Source organism: Leptonychotes weddellii, chromosome 3 (genome assembly GCF_054177405.1).
Source record: "Leptonychotes weddellii isolate Sample4059 chromosome 3, ASM5417740v2, whole genome shotgun sequence".
Classification (NCBI taxonomy): Eukaryota; Metazoa; Chordata; class Mammalia; order Carnivora; family Phocidae; genus Leptonychotes; species Leptonychotes weddellii.
Window position 1 is genome coordinate 52,656,277 of NC_138371.1, and position 26,065 is coordinate 52,682,341.

At 39.0% G+C, this 26,065-nt stretch overlaps 1 protein-coding gene and 1 long non-coding RNA gene across 13 annotated transcripts in view; one reads left to right on the plus strand and one right to left on the minus strand.

Moving 5' to 3' along the window:
* Positions 1-26,065, plus strand: part of CHN1 (chimerin 1) — a 193,041-nt gene that overhangs the window by 140,637 nt on the left and 26,339 nt on the right. For all 5 annotated transcript variants that reach the window (XM_081814143.1, XM_081814140.1, XM_081814141.1 and 2 more), the window contains one exon: positions 5,158-5,235. In XM_081814143.1, the coding sequence (XP_081670269.1) occupies positions 5,158-5,235 (78 nt within the window). The remainder of the gene's footprint in view (positions 1-5,157; positions 5,236-26,065) is intronic.
* LOC115937967 (uncharacterized) overlaps positions 5,491-26,065 on the minus strand; it is a 127,002-nt gene continuing 106,427 nt past the window's right edge. For 2 of the 8 annotated variants that reach the window (XR_014143528.1, XR_014143527.1), the window contains 2 exons: positions 8,907-9,070; positions 5,491-6,633 (listed from right to left, as the gene is read on the minus strand). This is a non-coding gene — a long non-coding RNA (uncharacterized LOC115937967). Of the gene's footprint in view, positions 6,634-8,905; positions 9,071-26,065 lie in introns of those variants that run through there. The other 6 variants (XR_014143540.1, XR_014143537.1, XR_014143536.1 and 3 more) reach the window with 5 other exon arrangements.

Sequence of the window (26,065 nt, forward strand, 5' to 3'; positions counted from 1 at the left end):
TGAAGCCGAAGTGCATACAAGTGTGGGGGTGGGGGGAGGGCCCTGGGGCTCTACGTGCAGAGGGCACTCTGGCAGGACAGCTGAAGCTGAAGTGGGTGTAGTCTGGGGTGTCCTGGGGTGCTCAGCAAAGGAGGTGCCCTGGCGGGCAGCTGGAGCTAAAGGAGGTGGGAGCGAGGAGGTCCCAGAGCACTCTGCACTGGGGTTGCTCCAGTAGGTCATCTGGAGCTGAAGTAGTGTGGGCCTGGTGTGTTCCAGGGTGCTTTATGCTTGTGTCATCTTAGTGAGACAGCTGGAGCTAGAGCCAACGGTGACCGGGGGTGGCCCGGTATACGCTGTGCTGGAGCCACCTTGGTGGCACAGCTTGGTTTGGTGTGGGAGGCTCGAGGCTCATGAGATGGCAAGCCAGCTGTGCTCCTGTCTGGGCTATAAGGTGGAGGGGAACGTAAACCATGGCACTCACCAGCCCCTTCAACTCGGAGAGTTCCAGCAGCTACCCTGCCAGAGAGTTCCAGGGCTGGATCTTTCATATTGTAGTTGGTTTTTAATTTTTAATTTTCATTTTTTTATTAGTTTCAGAGGTAGAATTTAGTGATTCATCAGTTGCATTTAACACCCAGTGCTCATGACTTCAAATGCCCTCCTTAATGCCCATTACCCAGTTACCCCATCCCCCCGTCCACCTCCCCTCTTGTTGTTTTGTTAAACTGTGGCCAGCTCATAGCCCCTCAGTACTATCCCTTCCCACTGCAGTTTGCAGTTTCAAGGGGAGCAGTTTCCTTCATTAGTCTGTCTGGCTGTTCTCTATGAAGTCTTTCTTTGGTTGTGCAGGAGCTGTTCAGTCAACCCTCAGTTCTTCAGGAGTGGTTCCTCTATAAATAGGTGTAGGTGTGCTATGTCCGTGAAGGACGTGCATTCAGGGTCTTCCTCTGTTACCATCCTGGACCCCAAAAATCAAAGCTGTGTTCTTAATATCTGAATATTAATATTTTATAGAAATTGCAGAATTTTGCTAAACCAGGTTTACCCAATAGTTAATGTAGTTACTCTTCATCTCTCCCAACCTCTGGGCCATGCCAGCTAGAACATTCCTTTATGGCTTTTCTGATGGAATGTTGACTTTACTTAGTTAACTGGAACATTGTGTTCATGAGTCTGTGGTATCACGATGATAGTCAAAGGAGGTGGCTGGCTGTGTGAGGTCCTTTCAGTTTCCTACAGAATACTCTTACTGTTAACGAGGTCTGACATACAATAATTAGATTTATTCCTTTGGCAGAAGTCTTGGTCCTATATTAAAAACCAGATATTTGTGGAAAAGGAAGTATAATCAGTCATTTGTACCTTAGCATGAATAAGTTGATAAGATCCTTCCCTGTAAGCAGGTTTTGAGGTGGGAAGGTGGACAGAACAAGGATTACTCAGAGTTTGAGCCTAGGGGTTCAGACTGCCACGACAGGATAAGCTAAGGATTGCAGAACAGTGATGCTTATGATGTGTCCTTAAAGCACCTGGTTACAGCTTGACCTGAAGCTTATACTGCTTAGGCCAGTGGCCTTGGGCCTTTTACATGTTTCACAGTCCCACTATCTTAACCCTGATCTTGGAAATAGAAGTCCTTAGATACAAGGAAAGGAGGGAAACTTCTATTTATTGATTACTGTCTGTGCCAGGAATAATGCAAAATGCTTCCCCTATACTATCTCATCTAATTCTATAATGTAAGTACTTTTATACACATAAGGAAACAAAGACTGGAAGAAATTAGTAACTTGACCAGGACATGCCACAGCCAGTAGATGACAGGGTTAAGATCAGCACTTTTGTCTGACCCTATTGTACTACACTTGGTGAAAATGAGAGACTAGTTTCACATAAATTCAGTATTATTACTAGACAAACAACCGGCTAGAGGGGTAGTGGTGGAAATTTCTTTATTTGAAAAACAGCAAATGTGTTCCCTTCGAAGGTCACCTGTTTCCCCCTGCTGTTTCTTATTCCTCACACAACTGCCTCCTACTACACACACACCATTTTTGTAGTCCACTTCTCTATATTGTAGATGGTATGGACAGACGCAGACACCGAGAGGGTTGTAGAATCTGCCTGTTCTCCATTGTTTTTTCCAGGCTCATCCCCCTCATTTACGTGAATGTACAAAAGTGCTATCAGTATCAAGGATGGCCAGAGTTAGTTACAGTCAAAATGAAAAACTGAATACTGTAGGCCTCTTTTCTTTCAACTATGAAGTGAGGATAAAATACACTTCATAGGCATCTTTCTGTGGATTTAATGGGATTCTGTATGTAAAGTGCTTATTAGCTAGGTGCCTGGAACATGGATATTTAATAATAAATGATAGCCATCATTAATAGATTCTGTAGCTATCTAAATATGGCCAGATAAATATAAGGATGAGTGGTATATATTTGTCTAGAACATCAGAACATTGATATTAGTTCTGAACTTTAGAATTAGCAGTTCTTATGACTTGAGAGCTACTGCACCAAAATTATGGCAGAAGCACATTATTGCAGGTTATTGAAGGCATCCTGCGACCAAAAAAACCCTAGCCCTTTGAGAGTAGCTAAGAACTTCATCCTGCGCCATTGTTTTCTATCTCCTGTTGCCCTAGGTAGCTGCCCAAATTGCAATTAATCCAGTGTGTCTTGATTAGGTACCAAAATTATTTGGGAAGAAGAGTGACCTTGCAGAGTCTACAGTAGACTTGCCTCTCAAAGACAAAATGTGCACTTTGGCCCAGCCATGAATTTTCTCTACCATCAGTCTTTCTATGCGTTGGTTGAATTTAAGTTACTACAGCTGAAGAACTGGGGATGGTTTATAATAAAGGACCTTGATCAGAAATACTCAGGGGAGAAAAAACTGCTTTGAGTTACATGGGTGATTGTTTTCTTTAACATAGTAATGTAAACATTAAGCATTAAACATCATAGAAAGAAAAAAATTTACTGTTCAATTTGGCTTTGGAATCTTTTCTAGTGTCTACTGAGAATTGGATAAACTTCACCTTCAGTTGTGCATGACTAAAGAGTTGGTTGGCATTTATATTTTTAGTCATCACACGACAAACTAGGTCTAAACTGAAAAGTAATTTAGGTTAGGCAAGGAAAGTTCTTTCCGTTGTATTTTCTCTTAGAACAGGAGCATTTTATTTTTTGGTCTTGATCACATAAGGGTATAAATATGTGGGAATGAAATACCTATAGATGTAAATATTAACTTCTGCCTTTTATTAGAAAAATTTTTTTTCATAAGTTTAAGTAATCTCTACACCCAGCATGGGGCTCAAACTCACAACCCTGAGAACAAGAGTTGCATGCTCCTCCGATTAAACCAACCAGATGCCCTTAGAAATTTTTTTAAAAGAGTAAGACATTTTAAAAGAAGGGACTATATACTCAAGTAAATTAAAAAATTGGGGGATGTTTAGAAAATCAGTCATCAATATTTCTAATATCTAGCATGGTTTAAGAACAACTTCATGTCCCAATTAAACTAGAATCTGCATTGGGCACATACCCCCTATAGATTATGAAATCTGAGATAAATTGTGTTCAGCAAATGGACTGAATTCATTTAAATACAGTTTTTGATTCTTTAAATATAGTAGTGTAACAACTGGAATCATAATGGGTTAAACTTAATTACTATAACATGAGGAAACAAATGGGAGACGTTTAGTGAACCAATATGGGAAAACTTGAGCTTCTTATAGCAGTTGAGCAAAAAGTATAGGTATTGCTCTTAAACGGAGCTGGATTTGTCTCTTACCCAGCACCCTTCCCACCTTTTTATATCAGCAAACAAATATAAGCACAGTTACACGACATCTCCGACCTGTGTGCATGAGAAATTATTCCTAGCTGGCTCCCACTATGATCTGGCCTCAAGCTCTTTGAATTAAGAATGTTGAGACTAATAATCAAAATAAAGACCGGATCCATTTACTTACAGATTCGCAACAAAATCCTCCTTATAGGGAGACAAAACTGACCACTGTAGGGTGTTAGCAGTGTTATATGCACACTCCTTGTTTTGCATGAAAATAGTGTGCTATCTAGTTAAACCCCTTTTCTTTTTACCAGCTTTTGCTCATCTTAAAAAAAATTGGGTTTTTGTTAGCTAACCTCAGCCCATAATGCACAAAGGAGGATATAGATTAGCCTTTCATAATTTACCAGGCAGTGATGGTAAATTCTTTTGAAACCTGATGCTGTATGTTAATCTTCCTTTGCTTTTAATAGGTAAAAGAAATATTCCATTTTGTAATAATGCATGACTCATTCATGGCTCATTGTCTTCCCACTGTTTTGTTTTTTTGTTTTTTTTTCCTTTTCCTTGAGCCAGCAAGAAAATCTTACATGAGAGGAGGGAGGAAAAGAGAGTTGAGGAATACAATACTTAAATACTGTTGCTCGATTCTCATTGGTTATCTCCTTTCTTACGGTGACCAGTCTAATCCAGCCTTCCTTGTCAAATCCCTTCCCTCCCCACCCTCCCTGCTAGGGGCTCCACAGGGTGTCTGCTGCTAGAAGCTGACTTGCAGGCAGTATGTAGGCATCTTTCATCCAGAATGGACAGTAATATATTGAATAGAGAAGGAAGCTTTTAGAAATGTGTCATTTGTCCAAATTGCATGGCTTTTAAAAAGGGATAGAGAGATGCTGAATGTTTTGTATGTTAGCATCGACTCTTTATTTCTATTCAGACTCTTGAGTTTTCAGAAGCTTAAATATAGAGCCCTTTAAAAAAAAAAAAAAAAGAAGAAAGAAGAATTTTTCTGGTTAGGTCGACCTCTTTTTAAGAAGTGCTTCATCATCCTCCTCCACCTCTCCGCGATGTTTCTCTGCAGCTCTCTGTAGATTAGGGTTCTGTGCTGGCTGGCAGAATGCTCATTTGTTAGCTGAATAGAGTTCACCGACATAGATCAATATAGGTTTTATTTCTTTCCTGAATTCCAAAATGCCATCCAAAGAGTCTTGGTCGGGTAGGAAAGCTAATAGAGCTGCAGTTCACAAATCAAAACCAGAGGGCCGTCAGCAAGATTTATTGATAGCAGCCTTGGGAATGAAACTGGGTTCTCAAAAGTCGTCTGTGACAATCTGGCAACCTCTGAAACTCTTTGCTTATTCGCAGTTGACATCACTTGTTAGAAGAGCAACTCTGAAAGAAAACGAGCAAATTCCAAAATATGAAAAGGTTCACAATTTCAAGGTAAGAATATTTGTTTTTAACCTTTTCTTAGAAGAGAGAAAATGCACATTGCTTGCAATATACAGTGTTAAAGGAATCTCTTTTGAGGTCTTTTAAAAACTACGATGACTGGACTAAAATGTGCTTGCTATTTAAAATCATGCTTAAAACATCTTCATTCCTTATTTAAGGAATAGCTGACTAAAGCTAATAGAATCCAACTCCATTTTATCTAATGCTGATTTAGTACTCTGCTTAATCAATAATACACTCAATGGTAAAAGTCTGGACTGACATTTAAAAGGTCTCATTTAATAATGATTTTGGCATTATTTTTATTTGTGATGCAAATATATCTAACTACCTTTGTCGGATATTTCATGAGAGGATTAGATCTTATCTCCCTTCCTTCCTGGTAAAAAAGCTTTGGATATAAGAGGCGTGTGTTATTGCATCTGGATTGAGCAGATGGTCTGCATTTCCCACAGTTTCTGTCTTTTCTCCTCTGTTAATGAATTGACCATGATGAAAGGAGGATGGCTACTCTGGGACTGTTACTGCTGATATAAGCAGCCTCTCTTTACTTTTTGAGTATTGCTTTCAGGGTGTGTGTGTGAGAGAGAGAGAGTTTAATTATTGTGTTAATGTGTTTTACCAACTATACTTCAATCATCTTTCGTCAAGATGATATGTGTGTTGATTCAAGTTGCCTGCATGCACAGCATGATACAAGGCCTTAGAGTTGGGTCCTTTGCATCTAACGGGGGAAACATGCAGTATGAGGCTGTACGTACAAACACCCAGGTACACTTAGTGGGTGCGCTGGCATTTCTAGTCCCTTCACAGGAGTTACCCAACTTGATGATCAAGTTTTCTGTCTTTAGAGGTCATCAGTTTTAATGTTAGAGGGCATATGGTTTCAAAAGATGATAGGCTGGAAACCCTGATCTTCCATTTATTCAACATTTCTTCAGCAGATATATTCATTCAGAATGTACTAGGCTTTGTAGTAGAAAATCTCACTTCACATTTGCAATTCATCCTGATTTTTAACACTAGCATTTATTTTACTCAAATGCTCAATACCAAGCCCCCCAAATGCTCTACTTTTTTAGCGAGGAATAGATTCTTATAATCTTCAGATAATTTTGGGATAAAGGATAAATTCTAAACTGGACTATATAAAGATTGCTAATATTTCAAGGTAAACCAAATAGCATTTTCTTCTCCCTCTTTAAACATATTGTTAAGGACCTTACCTTTCAACTAGTATCTTTGATTTTAAATGAAATGGAGACCATTCAGTATGTGCATCCACTGGTCAACCATCTCTTCCATTTTTGAACCTAAACAGTATATGCAAGTTACTAGGCCTCAGTTTCTTCTTGTATGACAAATCAGTCTTACAGGATTTTTATCCTGTAAGAGAATGACCCCAAAGTATAAAGTTATATGCATGCTCGGTCGAAAAAATAGCCATTGAGGTTTCTAAGCAAGAAACTATGCATACTGTTTAGAAACGGCTGAGATTTAAAAATACGTCTCTAAAAATGTCCCCTCTGGTGTGTGCAGCAGGAACAGACTGACCTATTAAGGATGCCATTTTAGTGCTAAATCAAGTTCATTGATCAAAAGCAAATAGTAAGTCCATTCAGGGATTTACATAAACACATTCTTTTTGTTGTTGTTGTATCCTCCAGTAATTTTTCAATTTTAATTTAACACATGGTTTTAATGAGCAAATTTTGAACAGCCAGAAAGTGCTGACTCTGGGACCAACTGTGACCCTTCACTTGGTACCCAAACTGTTATAAAGATACTTGTGTTTTTAAAGGGGGGGGGCCACATTAAAAAGAAGTCTGCTTCCTTCACTGGAGTTAAACAATTAAAATCAAGTGGGCTGTATTTTTTTAAAAGTACTTATGTTCAGGAAAGAGCTCATATTAGAAAGCGAAGTTCTATTACATATTTTTTATAGTTACTAATAAGGTCAGAAGTCTCAGAATTTGACTCTTTCCACTGAAATTACCCTTTGTTATTTAAAAAATGTTTCTGTGGGGTGGCATTATAAAAATGAGAAAAGAAAGGTGGGAGGGGTAGTCACACTTGACTTCCGAGAACATCCCTCCCGCGTCCCCCCAAAGAATTCAGACTTTGTGGCAGGAGCACTTCTCTCCCACACAGATGTTCACTTAGAAGGTCACTGCTTATGGTATGTAAGTATGTACAGCTCAGAGATTTATGGTGGGAAGAACTTGAGCATTTATATGATCGTAATCATTCATACGACCTTGCCCTTGACTGTTTTCTGTGTTGGTAAAGGTGGATTCTGCAATCCACAAGCCCACTCTCCAAAGCCTCATTTCAGTGTGGCTTTCTTTTTCGCTTCTTGAACTGCCTTGCTCTGTAACATTGCTCAGTGGCGTTGAGCAGTTGCCAGGTCGCATTTCAGAAGGAGAAGCTAAGAATACCTTATGCCTTCAGTGAAAGCACTCACCAAGTTGAGACCCTCCCCCCCAAAAAAAAAAATCAACTAGGCCTAACTCCAGACAGGTGTTTTGTTTTTGCGTTTTTTTTTTTTTAAATAGAAAAAAATGAAACAAAGCAGGAAGGCTTCCCATTTACTGTTATGTAACATGGTCTTTTAAATTTTTTCTATTGTTATTTATAAGGATTTGATAAAGAATCTATCCCAAGAAACAGTTGTCTCTCTTAGGGAGATAATCATTTAAAAAAATAAATGTACCACATCCTTTAAAACTGATTATAATTTGTCAACATAACTTAGAGCAAAAATAATTTTAACTCTTTCTGGGATCAACCTCTCACTTTAAGGACTGCCCCTGTGCTAACACAACAGAGGGAGAATACAAGTGTTAACTAAAACACCTCTGACATTAAGACAGAGGGACTCCAGCAGCAGTGATTATATCCTTACACCCTACATCTGAGGTTCTCTGGACGGACTGATAACAGAGACCCAGCCCTGGCCCTCAGGAGCTTGCTCATCATTTATATGACCTTGGGCAGACTGCTTGATCTTTAAACCACTGGTTCTACATCAGAAGAACTGAGTTCCTGGTAGGTGTTAGGTACTTGGTAACTGCTATTTTCCTTTTCTGAATCCATACCAAGGCTTTTTCTTGCCCAGGTACAGAGGTCATGATGCAATTGAGAACCCCGGCATGACTGTGGGGCTAAAGAAAGCTCTAGCTTCTTTCTTAGCTCCCAGGCAGAGTTAGACGTTATGTAAGAGCAGTTGCATTTCCATGCACCACAGAGTACAGTGAAATCCTCTGTGTGGCTCTTATTCCTTCCAGATTTAACTATTTGGTGTTTCATTTGGTATAATTTAGATAACTCTATAAAATCAAGATTCCATATAATGAAAACAACCACAGAAACCTGGCTACTTAGGCAAATTAAGTAATTTAAAGAAAAGAACATTAAGAATTACAGTGAGAGAATACTTTAAAATATGACTTTAAAGTAGTCTTGAAGTGGCAACTGGTTCATGTTAGAGTCTCAGATACTTGCATTCTGCCTATAAGTGAAAGATGTAACATATTATATTAATAGATTTAATGTTGCCAAGATAATATGCAATGAATCCCGAAATGTGAACTGATACTGTAATTAGACTATCACATGAGCCTTGTAATATTTACTAAAATTACTGATTCAAGACCTACTGGGTTTAAACCAATGAGAGTGAACCCATCGATCCTGGTAGAGCAGACCTGCTGCCGTTTGATAAATGGGATGATCGAAATGGCCAGCTCTCCTGCTGAAAGTGGTCTTTCCTTTCCTCCGAAGGACACAGATCCAAGACCTGTGGTCCTCATTTGATTCCCATCTGAGAATAAACACAAAATGAACCAGCAAATAAAAATAGAGTTATTGTGAAGGGTGGAATTAAACTACATGATCTAGAAGTTATTTTGCAGCTCTAAAATTCTCTTGGGGCGGCTGGCTAGCTCAGTCGGTGGAGCGTGTGACTCTTGATCTCGGGGTTGTGAGTTCGAGCCCTCCAATGGGTGTAGAGACTGCTTCAGAATTAAAGTTCTCTTGGGGGTTTTTTTGTTTTTTTTTTTTAAGATTTTATTTATTTGACAGAGAGAGACACACAGGGAGAGAGGGAACACAGCAGGGGGAGTGGGAGAGGGAGAAGCAGGCTTCCTGCCGAGCAGGGAGCCTGATGCAGGGCTCGATCCCAGGACCCCGAGATCATGACCTGAGCCGAAGGCAGTCGCTTAACCAACTGAGCCACCCAGGCGCCCCAGAATTAAAGTTCTCTTGATTACATTATATTGAGAAGCATTAGATTTGTTAAGGTAATTACTGTTTTCTACTGTTAAAACTTTATTAAGGCCCATATGAGGACAAGATACTAATGTTTATTTTTAAAAAGAATTAACCTATATATGAAGGAATATTTTTTTAAAACTAGTTATATCAACAGTCCGTGAACTATCATATTCACCAAATGGGCTACCTGTGTATTCTCCCCACCAACCATCACAACACCACCGTCCCCCACTTCTTTACTCATCTCCACTCTTCCTTCCCCTGTCCCTATATTTAGTAAGATGCAAATGTTCAAGAAACATCTGCTGAATGACTAAATGAGCATACAATATGACAGGAGGGACCTTTCTTTGTGGTGGTGGTGAGTGTTGTTATTTTGAAATCACTTCTCCCACAGCAGGAAATTTCAACATAAAAATAGGTTCTCCTAATGATTTTAAGACACATACTGTTACAATTTTTTAATCAAATTCATGTGAGTTTTTTAAGTGCAGTAAAACTCACAATATCATGTTGTCTTATATTTGACTGGAGAATCTGTGTTCACATTTTAAGTGTCAGAAATTTGAATATTGTTTTGAATTAATAGCATTATAAAAAGTTAAATGCAATATAACTAATGGAAAAGGCAACCTAGAATGTCTCATTATTAAACATTATTGCCCTTCCTGTGGGTAGGAGTATGGAGTGTCTGACAGACATTTTAAAGGAATAAATGTTTTCCTTCAAATAAAAGATTAAATTGAATTATATATATAATATTCTATTCTAATATATTCTATATAGAGAGAAATATATACATACATATTTCTAGTTTATACAAATAATTTATATGTGTCTGTGTATATACACACAAAATTCCCAATTCTTAATGTGGGTCACTTGTAAGGGAAGATAAAAATAACAAAGCTCAGTGCAGAGCAGGGGTTTTTCTCTCCTTAGGGCAGTCATGGAGGCAAAGTGGGAGATTGGATAAGATCATCTGTAAAATCCCTGTAGGCATTGTTTCTGTTGCTGTTTGGTACAGTACTTACCAGGTGCTACAGAAGCCAAAAATAATGAACACACGCTACTCTGCTTTTTATCTCTGTCCCTAAAGGTGGTGAAGAGGACCACAAAAACTCATCATGCATTTCCATCCAGGCCTCTACATTGCCCCTCAGCATCATGACCCTCTCAGCCCTGTCTATCCTTTTTATGGTTTGTAATGTCTGCTGAGGAACTGGTTATGATGCCTCAAGTACAAAGAAGGTTACTGCCTGCCATTAATAATCCAAAAAGAAACATTTCACAAGCTTTGCCCCGGTTGCTTATACTTCTTTGTAGCCATTTTATGAGGTTAGAGAATTTAAAATGTTATACTTAACCCAAGAGATCCGTACTTTCTGATTTCAAAATATATTACAAAGCTACAGTAATCAAAACAGGATAGCACTGGCATAAAAACAGACATATAAACTAATGAAACAAACAGAAAGCCCAGAAATAAATCCATGTGTCTTCAGTCAACTGATCTTCAACGAGGGTGCCAAGTACACTAAATAGAAACAGGATAGTTTCTTCAATAAATGATGTTGGGAAAACTGGATATCCATATGCCAAAAAAAAAGAGGAGAAGAAATTGGTCCCTTATTTCATGCCATATACAACAATCAACTCAAAATGGATTAAAGACTTAAATATAAGACCTGAAACCATAAAACTACTAGTAGAAAACAGGAAAAAACATTGGTGCGGGCAGTGATTTTTTCAGATAGGACACTAAAAGCACAGAGAACCAAAACAAAAATAGACAAGTGGGATTGCATCAAACTAAAAAGCTTCTTCACAACAAAGGAAATACTTGATGGAATGAAAATGCAACCTATGGCATGGGAGAAGATATTTGCAAGCCATATATCTGATAAGGGATTAGTATCCAAAATATATAAGGAACTCATACAACTCACTAGCAAAAAGCAACCTGATTTAAAAACAGGCAAAGGTGGGACGCCTGGGTGGCTCACTCGTTAAGCGTCTGCCTTCAGCTCAGGTCATGATCCCAGCGTCCTGGGATCGAGCCCCACATCGGGCTCTCTGCTCAGCAGAGAGCCTGCCCTCTCCCACTCCCCCTGCTTGTGTTCCCTCTCTTGCTGGGTCTCTTTCTGTCAAATAAATAAAAACAGGCAAAGGACCTGAGAATAGTCATTTCTCAAAAGATACACAAATGGCCAATAGGTCAGTGGAAAGATGCTCAACATCACAAATGATCAGGGAAATGCAAATCAAAACCACGATGTCACCTCACACCTGTTAGAATGGCTAGTATAAATAAGGCAAAAGATGGCCAGTGTTGGTGAGGATGTGGAGAAAGGAACCCCCGTACATTGTTGCTGTGAATGTAAATAGATATAGCCATTATGAAAAACAGTATGGAGGTTCCTCAAAAAATTAAAAACTACCTTATGATCCAGCAATAGGTTGCCTTTCCACTCTGCTGATTGTCTCCTTTGCTATGCAGAAGATTTATCATTAAATGTAGTCCCAATTGTCTATTTTTGCTTATGCTGTTTTAAAATTTGGAGAGATTTGGAAGTTTGTCTTTCTCACTAGGAGACTGTCAATAGTGCACTATTTGTTTTATTTAATTAAAAAGCAAATAAAAGAGAACCTCAGGCCAGCCTTGAAATTAAAATATAGGGTTGTCACTTTTTTTGAGAGAGAGACAGTGCATGTACATGAGTGAGGGGAGGGGCAGAGGGAGGGAGAGAGAAATCCAAACAGGTTCCGTGCTCAGCACAGAGCCCAACATGGGACTCCCATTCATCTCATGAGCCTGAGATCATGACCTGAGCTGAAATCAAGAGTCAGACACCCAACTGACTGAGCCACTCAGGCGCCCCTACGGTTGTCACTTTTAAACATCTGGGCTTTCTTACCAGAACCGATTCTGATTCTTATTCCCAACCAATATCCTAATGTGAGACCCTCTGACAAACAACTACATCTAACATTGTATTGATTAATTCTCGCATTTATAATCATCCTACTGATATGTTTTAGAAAATTTGGTATCACCTCACACCTGTCAGGATGGCTAGAATCAATAAGATAAAAAACAAGTGTTGGCGAGGATGTGGAGAAAAAGGAACCCTTGTGTACTGTTCGTGGGAATGTAAATTGATGTAACCATATTGGTAAACACTATGGAGTTTCCTCAAAAGATTAAAAACAGAACTGCTGTACAATTCAGTATTTCCACTTCTAGGTACTTATCCAAAGAAAATGAAAACACTAATTCAGAAAGACCTATTCATCCCGTGATGCATGCAGCAATCTTTACAATAGCGAAGATACGGAAGCAACCTAAATATCTACCAAAAAATAGATGGCTAAAGAAGATGTGGGTGTGGGGGGGTGTGTGTGTGTGTGTGTGTGTGTGAAATAGAATATTAGCCATAAAAAAATGAAATCTTGCCATTGGCAATAACATGGGTGAACCTAGAGGGTGTTATGCTAAGTCAGTCAGAGAAACACATACTATATGATTTCATTATATATGGAATTTAAAATCAAAACAGCTCTTTTCCATGGCACCTCAGAGGCAGTAGGCTGTTTTAGGATGAAGCTGAACTTTTCTTTCTCAGTTACTGGCTGCCAGAAACTCACTGAAGTGGATGATGAACGCAAACTCCATACCTTTTATGAGAAGCATATGGCCACAGAAATCGCTGCTGATGCTCTGGGTGAACAGGAAGAATCAGTGGCAATGACAAACAAGGCTTCCCCGTGAAGCAGGGTGTCTTGATCCATGGCTGTGCCCACCTGCTGCTGAGCAAGGACGGTTCCTGCTACAAACCGAGGAGGACTGGAGAAAGAGTGCAGATCTGTTTGGGGTTGCATTGTGGACGCCAATCTCAGTGTTCTCAACTTGGTCATTGTTTAAAAAAAAAAAAAAAAGGATATTCCTGGACTCACTGATACTACCGTGCCTCGTCACCTGGGGTCCAAAAGAGCTAGCAGAATCCACAAACTTTTCAGTCTCTCAGAAGATGATGGTGTCCGCCAGTATGTTGTGAGAAAGCCCCTAAACAAAGAAGGTAAGAGACCTAGAACCGAAGCACCCACAATTCTGTGTCTTGTTACTGCATGTGTTCTACCACACAAATGTTGGCATACTGCTCTGAAGAAACGGCATACTAGGAAAAATAAGGAAGAGGCTACAGAACATGCTAAACTTGGCCAAGAGAATGAAGGAGGCCAAAGAAAAACTCGGGGAACAGATTGCCAAGAGACAGAGGCTGTCCTCTCGGAGGTAGAAAGCTCTAGTTCTGAGGCCAGTCAACAATGAGATTTTCTAAAAGTCACAAAGAAGATCAGACATCAAAAAATAAAAATAAAGTTAAAGCAAATGAACAAATGGAACTGAAGCAAACTCATAGATACAGAGAACAAGCTGAGGATTGCTACAGGGTAGAGCAGTGGCGAGGATGAACAAAATAGGTAAAGGCAGTTAAGAGGTACAGTCTTCCAGGTATAAATGAGACATGGGGATGAACTGTGCCACATAGGAAATCTAGCCAATAGTCTTGTCACAATTTTGTATAGTGGCAGATGGCAACTAGACTTAAGGTGGCGACCATGTTTTAATATATACAAATACCGAATCACTATGTTGTATACCTAAAACTAATATAACATCGTATGTCGGTTATTCTTCAATTTAAAAATAAATGCCATCTCCAAAATTTATCTCAAAGTAGAGAATCGGCCTGGCATGTGACTCCCATTGCAATAACAAGATAAGGATATAAACCCATAGGAAGAACACCCCTTCCACATAATAAGTCACCTCTACCACAGTTCTTTTAATACTTTATGTGTCCACATAATAATCGCACCTTCAAGGATGAGTTTTTCACACGTTTGGGACACACTGGTATGTTAAAGGCAATTTTTTGTAGTCACTTGTATCATATATCCCTACTCAATTGAGTCTTAATTGTATTAATTGCTTATTTTGTAATCTAATAGCATACCTATTGTAATATTTTAGATCTCTAATTTTTAAACCTTGTTTAATTCACAAATTACACTGTCCTACTTCATCTTCTTTGTGACCTACCATGTCACCATTCCTCGGAGGAAAGTCTTTCTTAGGAGTGAAGTTTATCATGGCTTTAATAAGATAGTGAAAGCATATGACTGAAGAATATGTACATAACCTCTTACCCAGTTACTGTCCATATTGCCAAGTTCGCTATATCTCAGTACACTTACAGTCAGCATTAGGCAGCATTCATTATTCTTATGTAATAGTACATTATACAAAAATATAATTGCCTTCATTAAAGAACCCAAGGGACAGAGAGTAGAGATACAGGCATAAGTGGAATATAGGTCTAGGAAAAAAAAATTTTTAAGTGAAGAGAATACACAAAAATATTGATTTTTCTTTCTTAAATATTTTATCAAGTACTGCTAGCATCTGAGAAACCACTACAAAATATTTTTCTAATAAAGCTCATACCAGTAGTGTTTTTGTTTTTTCAGGTTTTTTAACCCCTCTTCTTAAATTATCTTAACATTCTTCTGGTTGCAAAATAGGGAAAGCTAGAAAGGAAAGGGGAAATAGCCCAGTGATGTTACACTTCGAAGGAACATCATCAACTACTCATTTAAAAAATATTTTTATATTCTTTGGGGAGCAAAAATAGAGCTGGGTGCATTTTTTAAGTATTATGCAAAAAAAGTATTAAAACAAAAAAATATATTCATTTTTAGGTCATGGATGTCTGACGACTCTTGTTGTATTAGGTGATATCCTTCAGTCTGTTGTATGAGAAATGACATGTTTTGGCTAGTTATGTGAATGGATTTGCCCAAATCAGTCCCAGCATGTTCACTCTCTCCCATTTATAGAACTCCCTTTGTCTGGAGCTCTAGCCTTATATGTGCCACACCCAGATCACTGCTCGTGGCTCTGCCTAATGAGCTTGCATAGTACCCATGTTCATAAAGAAAAGGTCCATCTCTAGGAAGCATGCGATTTTGTTTTGATGGTCGCTAGTATAGTTCATTACTCCACATTTGAACCACATTGCTTCAGTGTGTCTTTTTAAAACTCTCTTTGGAACCCATGATTGATATTTACCATTTGATGGAAGAGTTGAAGACTTTCCATCGCAAGTGTCAGAAAGCCCAGCTCATGCTTGCTAAGGTAAAAAGGGAATTTATTGGCTCACATAGGAAAAGTCTGCCGGTGGTTGGTATCCTTTGCCTAAGGGGCTTAAAATGGCACCAGAACCCTATCTTCTAGCTCTGTCTTCATTTGCAGCCTTCCTCTGGGTGACAAGATGGCCTGCAGAGGCTCCGGCTCTAAATAGTCTCTGATTCTAGTCAGCTCAAAATGAGACTGAACAAAAAAGTCTGGGCCTGGCAGGCATTTGCCCAATTATCTTATATGCCCATCTCTGAACCAGTAACTCAACTCCTAGGCAGGAGAATGGAATGTGCTGTTTGGCTTAGAGCAAGGTCATATACTCTCTCCTGGAACTGGGGATGGGGTCAGTTCCATAAAATTCATATGAATTGAAAATTGGTACCCAAAGAGAAGACATTTATTCTGTGTAGCTAAAAAAATAAATGCCCACAATATTAAATGACAAAATGATGTCACTAATTCAAGATCCTAGTATACAACCTACTGAATACAACAGTGTCAATGTAACACTTTTCTAGGAGAGACATGTTCATAGAGCATGATGACATAAGAATCCTCAAGAAGTTCAGCCTCTATAAGGGATACTGAGAATTACTGATTAATTTTGCACATGTAGAAACTAAAGCCCAGAAGTCCCAGATTCAAGCTCACCTGAAAGATCAGTTTTAGAAATAAGAATATAATCTGAACTTCCACTTCTAGCCATGATGGAGGAACTAGATTTACCTTCCCATCTTAAACAATTAACCAGAAAAAAATATATATAAAACCACACTCAGATATTGAACAGGTAATACAGTACTGTGATACCTGGAAAAAAGGAATACAATAAGAGGAGTCTTAAGATTATTTTCATTTACTGCTTGGAGGCAGGTTCTTGGCCACAACACATGGAGGGAGAATCTAAAGAGAATCCATTGGTCTAGCTGAGTTGAAGACATAGATTGGAGTTTGATGAGGCAAAGCAGCTAAAATTTGTAGGGCAGTGTCCCTGTGGGGACGGAGCTGTACACAGAGCTCTGGGGATGTGCACAGTGGTCTTCTTGACTCTTAGAGCAAGTACTTATCTATGTATGCATGAATGGAGCCTATTAAAAAAAAAAAAGCACACACACCAGAAAGCAATAGGCTGAATAATTACTGAAATTCACTCAGGGTTGAGAATAGTTTTTGCCCTCCAGTAGGAGTAGAAAAATGTGATAATATATTGAGGCATTGTTTAAAAGTCCTCAAAAGGATATCATCTTGGTAGCATGACTAAATTAGCAATAGACTAAAGGCTGCAGTGAGGAAAGAAATTGAAGCTATTTGAAATAACCTAAGTGGAATCTCTAGAGATTGAAAATATATCTGAAATGGGGGCACCTGGCTGGGTCAGTCAGTGGAGCATGCAACTCTTGATCTCAGGATTGTGAGCGCCATGTTGGGTGTAGAGATTATTTAAAAATAAAATCTTTAAAATCTTAAAAAGTAATGAAAAATACATTGCGTAATATTAATGGCATATTAGGCATCAAAGAAGGAAAGATTTGTGAACCAGAAGACACAACTATAGAAAACATCCAAAATGAAGGGCAGAAAGGTTAAAAAAAAAAAAAATTAACATAGCATCAGTGACCAGTGGGGGACCGTATCAAACAATCTAGCTTAAAAGTGTAATTGGAGTCAGAAGGAGCAATGGTGAGGGGCTAGGGAACAGTACAATTATTTGAAGATCTAATGATCCAAAAATTTGTAATTTTGATGAAAACCCACAGATCCAAGAAGTATAATGAGCTACAAATAGAAAAAAAAAATATATATATATATGAAGAAAACCCCATGGCATATCATAATCAAATGGCTAAAAACCAGTACTAAAGAGAAAATCTTAGGAGTAGCCAGAGAGGAGAAAACCAGGTTATGGGAAAGAAAAATTTTATTCCTAAAGTGGTACTTTACCTCAGCCTGGAAGGAAGTTGTTCATCCCTCACATATGACATCAGAATGTGTAGAGGACATATTTAGGATCCAGAAATTAAACATCTATCAGTTTCTCTTGAATTTTATTTTCATATTCCAGCTTCGGAATGTGTTTATAATTTTATGGCTTTATAGGATCTTAAATGTGCACACTCATGCACAGAAACACAATGTACATTTTTTTTTTTAAAAGAGGAGAATTGATTTTTACAGTTTTCTTTATTAACATCTATAAAGTTTATTTCAGTGTAAGGAAAATATGTCAAAGGAAGAAACAAATTATTTTTCTTTGTCACTGGTACACTCACACATTGTAGAAAGTTTTTTAAAAGGCAGAGGGGGAGAAGGGGAAGAGAATACATTTTACATAGAGATGAAAAATACAACAGAGTTCTCATCAGAAACTATGCAAGACAACAGAGTGACATCTTCAAAGTACTCAATGACAACTAAAAAAAAGCCTTTCAAAAATGAAGACAAAAAGTTTTTTTTTTTTAAACAAAAAAAAGCTGAGTGAATTCATCACCAGGAGACCTATACTACAAGAATGTTAAAGGAAGTTCTTCAGACAAAAGGAAAATAATACCAGATGGAAATTTAGATCTATACAAAAGAATAAAGAATGCCAGAAATGGTAAACATGTGGATAAGTCTAAAAGATGTTTTTTTCTGGGCGCCTGGGTGGCTCAGTCGTTAAGCGTCTGCCTTCAGCTCAGGCCATGAACCCAGGGTCCTGGGATCAAGTCCCGCATCGGGCTCCCTGCTCAGCGGGAAGCCTGCTTCTCCCTCTCCCACTCCCCCTGCTTGTGTTCCCTCTCTCGCTGTGTCTCTCTCTGTCAAATAAATAAATAAAAAAATCTTAAAAAAAAAAAATGTTTTTTTCTTTCATTGTAGTGAATATTTAACTGACTAAAGCAAAAAAAATAGTAATATTACATAGTTTATACAAGTATATGACAATGCTAGCATAATGTACAGGGTGAAGGAAGCATACTGTCATAAGATTCTTACACTATACATGAAGTGGTATAGTTATAAGCTAATAGACAAAAGGGATTCATAAAAATATGCAATTTATTCCAAAGTATGGAAGAAGAGAGAAAAAGGAACAAAAGAGCAAAGTATATAGAAAACAAAACCAAGATGATAGATTTTAAACCCAATCGTATTGATAGTTACCTTAAATGGAAACGACCCAAACACTCCACTAAAAGGCAAAGGTTGTCAGATTGGATAAAAAAGCAAGATCCAACTATATGCTATCCACAGAAACCCACTTTAAATATAAAGACCCAGAGAAGTCCAAAGAAAAAGATATGCCATGGAGACAATAATTCAAAGGAAAATAGAGTGGCTATATATATATTATATATATAAAATATAGTGGTTTTCAGAACAAGGAATATTAATGGGAGTAGCGAAGTAAAATTCATCAAGAGAACATAATTTAAAATTTATATTCACCTAATAACAGAGGTTCAAAATACATAAAGCAACAACTAAAAAGTGAAATAGATCTGCAATTGTTTTTTTGTTTTTTTGGTTTTTTTAAAGATTTATTTATTTGAGAGAGAGAGAATGGGAGACAGAAAGCAGGAGAGGGAGGAGGGTCAGAGGGAGAAGCAGACTCCCCACCGAGCAGGGAGCCCGATGCGGGACTCGATCCCGGGACTCCAGGATTATGACCTGAGCCGAAGGCAGTCGCTTAACCAACTGAGCCACCCAGGTGCCCCAGATCTGCAATTGTTGATGGAGATTTCCACACTTGTTTCTCAGTGACAGAATGGACAAATAGAACATTAATAATGAGATGGAAGACTTGAACAATAGTGTCAACCAGTTTGGCCTAATTGATATTTATAGAAGTATTCTACTCAGCAACAGAACGCATGTACTATTCAAGTGAACATGGAACATTAACCAAGATAGACAGTATTCTGGCCCAGAAAACAAGTGTCAGTAAATGTAAATGAACTGAAATCATACAAAGCATATCCTTGTACCACAACAGAATTAAATTCAAAATAACACATGCCTGAAAAATTTCCCACACATTTAGAAATTAAACAACTTACTGCTAAATAACTCGTGGATTAAAGAAGACATTAGAAAATACTTTGAACTGAATAAAAAGAAAACTACCAACATATCAAAATTTGTGGAATACAGCTAAAATAGTGCTTATGGTGAAATCTTTACCACTAAATGCTTATTTTAGGAAAGAAAGTCTTAAATCAATGAGTTAAGCTTCCACCTAAAACTAGAAAAAGATGTAATTAAACCAAGTAATGGAAGGAAATATTAAAGATAAGAGCAGTAATCAGTGAAATAGAAGAAAGTAGAGAAAATCTGAATCTCTTTCACTAGAGCTTTAAAAAGGGTTTTAACTACGTACTTTAATAATTTCTTGTGCATTTTATTCTAACCTTTTTCCTGGTATATTACAGAAACACTTCCATTCATAATGTATGCTAACAGTAAACTTCAGATGACATTCTGACAACTAAGCCAAAGAGAAATTGAAACCTGGTTATGTGGAACTATACATTAGTACAATATTGGCTTCAAGGAATTGTGGATCATAAGATTATGTGGATTGGTCTGAGGGTTGTCTCTTGGTATTCAGTTTACCTGGCTATAATGTGTGTATAGAGATTATCTGTCAATCAGCTATGGATTGTACAGTGGTTTTTATTGCACATCCAAGTATGATTCATTCATTTTCCTATCATACCTTCATAACACAACTTTAGGAGATTGATATTTTGAAGTCCTGATTCACTGTGTTGATTTTTTATGACTGATACTTGAATGCAAACTTATTAATCCAAGTAATAAAACTAAACTTTCAACATGAAGTGTTTTAGGTTATGGCATTTGACAGTGTTAAACTTTAACCATGATTCAGTTTAATGGTAAAGTTCTCATTAAAGCTCCTATGGGGGGGGGAGAGGGGGGAAGAAATTTGCTTCTGAAACTTAAGTCTAAACATTAAAATCATGGGTTTTCTAGTACTTTAAACACTCATATTTTGAAACAAAGTATTTTTAAATTACTGGTTTTATTTATTTTTTCATATCTATTTTTATATTATTTACTATACAGTCTGTACCTTGTAACTTAATAAAAGTAAATAAATAAATGGAATCCCTGGAAAACTTTGCTGTTTCAAAGTTCTTGAACTTTGAAACTACTGCCTGATTCCTAGGTTTCAAATTGATGGCTCTGTGTCAGGAGCTACTCTGGCAGCTGAGAACAGAACACAGACCCAAAAAACTGCGTGTGTGTGTTCTAGCATGAATATGATTGTGTGTGATTCTAAGTTCACTTGGTCTACACCACAGTTAACTCAGCTGTAGTTTTAGAGATATTTCTCCCTCACTGAGATAGTGTTCATTTGGGAGGTGGGGTAGAGAAAGGTGGATCATGAAGCAAGCCATAAAGAAATGTAAACTCTCTGAATAAGGCCTGCATAGAATTGGAGGAAATAGACTGTATGAGTGTGGAATTGGTAAGAATCCCTTATTTGTCTGTACATGTTTACTTAAGGTGTCATTTTATATACCAATCAATAAAAACCATTTTTATAATATTTTGTATGTGGAAGAACTACCTTATTATATTGCCCTAATAGTTGCCCTACTAATTAAGACTAGTATTAAAGTCTGACAGTTATTAAACCAGCGTTTTCCTACTGTTATTTTTCATATTCAAGGAGACATCATTTATTAATGGTCTAGCCAACGTAGGTCTTGCAGACTTCTGTGGTATCTCACAGTTTTTTCATTTTTGAAACCCTAGGTCACTGATTTTCTGTCATTTGTCATCCTCTCCAAAATGGTACTTCTGACTGTGTTAACTATTGTGAGGTTAAGTGTAGCCTCACAGAGCCCCCGCGAGCCTTCCCCTGTACCGTCCTCCTCTATAGCAGCGAGCTGGAGAAGCTGTTCACAGCTGGGCCCCTTCCCCCGTGGTCCCAGGCCTCCATGCAGTGCCCCCATTCAGCCTGCTGGGGGCACCACATGGGGCAACAAGTGTGCCCCTCCTTCAGTTCCAGGCACTATTTCTGCAAGTGTTTTGTGCACTCCTTCCACCTTCCCTGCTGTGGGCACTACAGTACACATTCCTTCCATCAGGACAAGAAGCGTAGGCACGGCTAACGTGAGGTCAGTGCTGGGGCCTTAACCGTAGCCAAGCCTCACTGTTCGAGATCTTCAAGAATTTTGAAGCCACTAGTCGAGTCATTTTGACTAGATTTAACTAATAAAAGGACAAGACGGTATTGCCTTGATACTAAAGATACTATTTTGAGTACCTACTCCCTACTGCTTTTTGTAGGGAACCCCTACACAATTTTATATATTTGTTGTTGCTAATGATCATAGCCAACATTATACATTCTTTGCTCATGACTTAATAGTATAAATCAAAATACATTAACTGAGGTGGCAAATCAGGCCCAAAATTCTAAATTTCAAATATTTGGGATCGCAATTAAGGCATCTTGGTGAGACTAAAATTGTTACATAAGAGTACATTCTGGTTGCCCGAAAGATAAAAACGGGGAGAAAAAAGGAGCAAAAACCTTTCCTGCCCAGCTGCCTCTCTACCTACATTGCTTTTCGTTTTGATTTGGATCATCACCCAGTACCAGGCTGCAGAGCTGACTCACCAGAGCCTCCCAAATGTCAGTCCTCTTCCCCCAAAGCAAAATTTCATTTCCCCAAATGTGTGTGTGTCCGTGTGCGTGTGTGTTTTAAGTAGGCTCCATGCTGGGCGTGGAGCCCAACATGGGGCTTGAACTCACAACCCTGAGGTCAAGACCTGAGCTGAGATCAAGAGGCAAATGCTTATCTGACTGAGCCCCCCAGGCGCCCCTCCCCGAATGTTTTTATCGCCTCCAGTGTAGTTTACATTTGCAGCAGGCTTTGCAGGCATGCTCCTTGGCTGTTTGCATTCATGCTTATTTCTAGAGGGAGTGTTATGGCTTGGAAGGGACAATGAGGATAGGCTGAAATTTTCTTTCTCTTCCCAACGCATAGATTTATTTTCCTCTCCTTTTATTACTGACATTCAAACTGAAGATGGGAATGTCAGAAGCATGATGAGAAGATGTTCTGGCTTTCTTACAGAAGCCAGGGTTTGGGGCGATATCACAGTAGGCCCAGTGGCGAAGAGCTTCAGCGTTTACCCAGGTCAGTGCCCGGGAGACATGTGGCCCTCAGCCTTTGCCACAAGGACCCCTCACTAACCCATTCACTTCCCTCCCTGTGTGTCCTCAGCCTGGTTCTGACCAGCGCCTTCTCTGTGATAGACTTTTGGGATCCGTTAAGTAACTCAGTCTTTCATCTCTGTTCCTCAGTGATGTCTGTGATGTTAACATGAAGGGAGTTGTTCACAGGTGGAAAGCAATCTCAAATGTCATGGTAATAAAGTTGTCTTCTTTCCAGTTGTAAAAAAGGACCTTAAAACTAGTTGCAGTGCCCTTTGTTCATGAAGGTATAATTCATGCTGTGTACTCTGTCGCTTTCATTTGTCAAGATGTACCAGAGGTTTGGAGGTGGCCTAGAAAAAAACCTGTGGCCAATTTACAAGGTTGCTTTTCTCAGGACCATCCTTGACCTCCCTGATAATGTTACACACTGAAGCTGCTTGCTCTCTTGGATTATCTTACCAAAACACCCTCCCCAAAGGGATCCCTTTTTTTTGGGGGGGGAGGGTAAATTGATCAAGTGATTTGTTCAGATAAACTCTAAGGAAGAAATAGTGCTGGTCAGTTTCCCACCTTATAAAGCCAGCGTAGGTCACTAAGGTCACACAGTAAACAGCAGAAACAGACTGTAAGAAACACTAACTAAAGATTAGTGGATGTCATAGAATTAAGTAAGATACTACTAACACCTCATTCATCTGAAGACCACTGTCCCCACTACCCATCAGCCTCAACTATAAGAAACACAGACAAGAAGCCAGAAGTTTGTGTTTTTCTTTTAAAAGGCCTTCAAAAGGAATATAGATGACATATGTTCTTGATTTACATCCAGTGCTAGCAAGTTCTCTGAGATGACCTCATCTGGATCTAAGAATCAGTGAGTGGGAAAAGGGACAGGGGGGTACGGAAGAAGGACAAAGAGCTGACATGACAGCCTTGGAGAATAAGAAACAGGAAAAGTAAAACACAAACTTTTGAAAACATAAAAAATCTGGACCCATTTAGAATTAAAATCCTATGGAAAATGTCTTTACAACAAAAACAACTGGCGGATAATCATTAGTGACATCAGTAATTCTGAACCCCAAATGCTGACCAGCGGCTGCTCCCTAAGAAGGTCTCTACTATGTTATAGGGCATTCCAGGCAAAAGTTGCCATCTGTTATAATGTGGGGCCTCAGGCCAAGCCCTGGACCCCTTGAGAACTGCTCCAAGCCTGTTGTCTTCCACATTCCACCCCAGAATCCTCCTAAGCAGAAAAATTCCCTAAAGTGCAACTTTTGACCTTTTAGTTATTATATTTTGAATGCGCATTACATTCTGATTTAGTCATTTTTAAGACAGGTACTCAGAATATACCCATATCTATTAAACAGAATGATCTGCAGGTATCCATGCCCTAGAGCTTTGTGTGCAGGAACAGCACCCTATTTCCATCGTGCTGGAAGGAACAGCTCTCCAGTTGTCCTGCTTGAAGTTGCATGATTTGTGTGATTAATTTTTAAAGATATCTTTTTCTGAATTGGTAAAATATATGATATAAACATCATGGATTATGTAAAACTGCACATAAAATAAAACATTCAGATAAAGCACTTTTATAAAGTATTTGTTGGGGCACCTGGATGGCTCAGTTGGTTAAACAACTGCCTTCGGCTCAGGTCATGATCCCAGAGTCCTGGGATCGAGCCCCGCATCAGGCTCCTGGCTCATCAGGAAGCCTGCTTCTCCCTCTGACCCTCTCCCCTGTCATGCTGTTTCTCTCTCTCTCTCTCTCAAATAAATAAAATCTTAAATAAATAAAAATAAAAAAATATTTACTTTTTCTTTAATGCACTTGACATTTATTGTGTGACTTTAGTGTCATCCCAGAAAGAAACTTGCTTTCACGTCCGGCATCCCTTCTCTGAATCTCTGGCCAGTTCCAGTTCCTATCCCCCCCTTTCCCGCAAACTCCTCATTTACTTAGTACCTGAACTTCCATCGTAATGCAGAGACTCTAGATAGTGAATTCCCTTAGCCTTCTGGCCTCCAGGCCCCATGACTCCTGATAGCCATCTGCTCCCCTCCTTCCCTTTTTCCAACTCAGGGAATGGGGAAAATAATGCTCTTATTCAAAGCTAATCCCTCTGCCCTGGATCCTGTCTCCATTTGCCATCTTCAGGAACTTTACTCCATTAGTTACCCACTCTTTCCCAGAAGTCTGCAATCTGCCGTTCCCCTCCCTCCTCACTTCGAAACCTGTTCTGCTTTTGTTCCCCCTGCTGATGCGCTCTTCCCCTCTCCTGTGCCTCGGATTCAGTTGGTTACCAAGGCCTGTTGATTCTGCCTCCTACATAACTCCTTTACCCCTTCCTCCGTCACCGCTGCCTGAGTTCCAGCCCACACCATCTGTTACCTGGACTCCTGCCATACATAGCCTCCTACCTAATCTGTCTTCCGCCAGCCCTGCTTGCCTGTGTCACTCACCTTAAAAATCTTCAGTGGCCCTGCATTGTTCATTGGGCAAAGTATGAATCTGTAGGCATGGAAAAGAGAGGCCCTGTCTCTCTTGGCTCTTGCCATGTGGTCATCGCCACCTGTGCCCATGCTGAACTTCCTTATGACTCTCTAAACATCCCACTGTTTGGCTCAAGCCACGTACTTTTGATTTCCTTGGAACAATCAAGGAATTTTCCTAATGCACCCCCTCCAACACACATACACCCCAGTCCTGCCCCACAGGTCACCCGGCTGACCCATCTCTTGGGGTGCATCTTAAGCCTGCACAGTGCCCCTCCCCCACCTTCCCATGCACTTTGCAGGCACTTTCTCTGGAGCATTTTCACACTGTATTTAATGGGAGAAACCTACAGTTTCTACAGTGAATTCCTTGAGCCAGCATCCTTTTTATCTTTGTGTTTGTCATTACCTAAAAAATGCTCATGCATGAATAAAAATGACCACTGAATGAAGTCTCTGTTTTGATGTCCTCTAGGGGAATAAAAAAAGACAAAAAAGGCTACAATATTCCATTTTTACAAATAGAGTCCATTGTCAAGCCATAGAGGTCACAAAACAAAATTTAAGAATTATGAATTATGAAGATTCAAAAGGGAATCCAGTTAAGCCCTGTTACACAAGTAGACGTTTAGTAAGCTTCCGGTGCTTCAGTCCCCTTTCTAGAA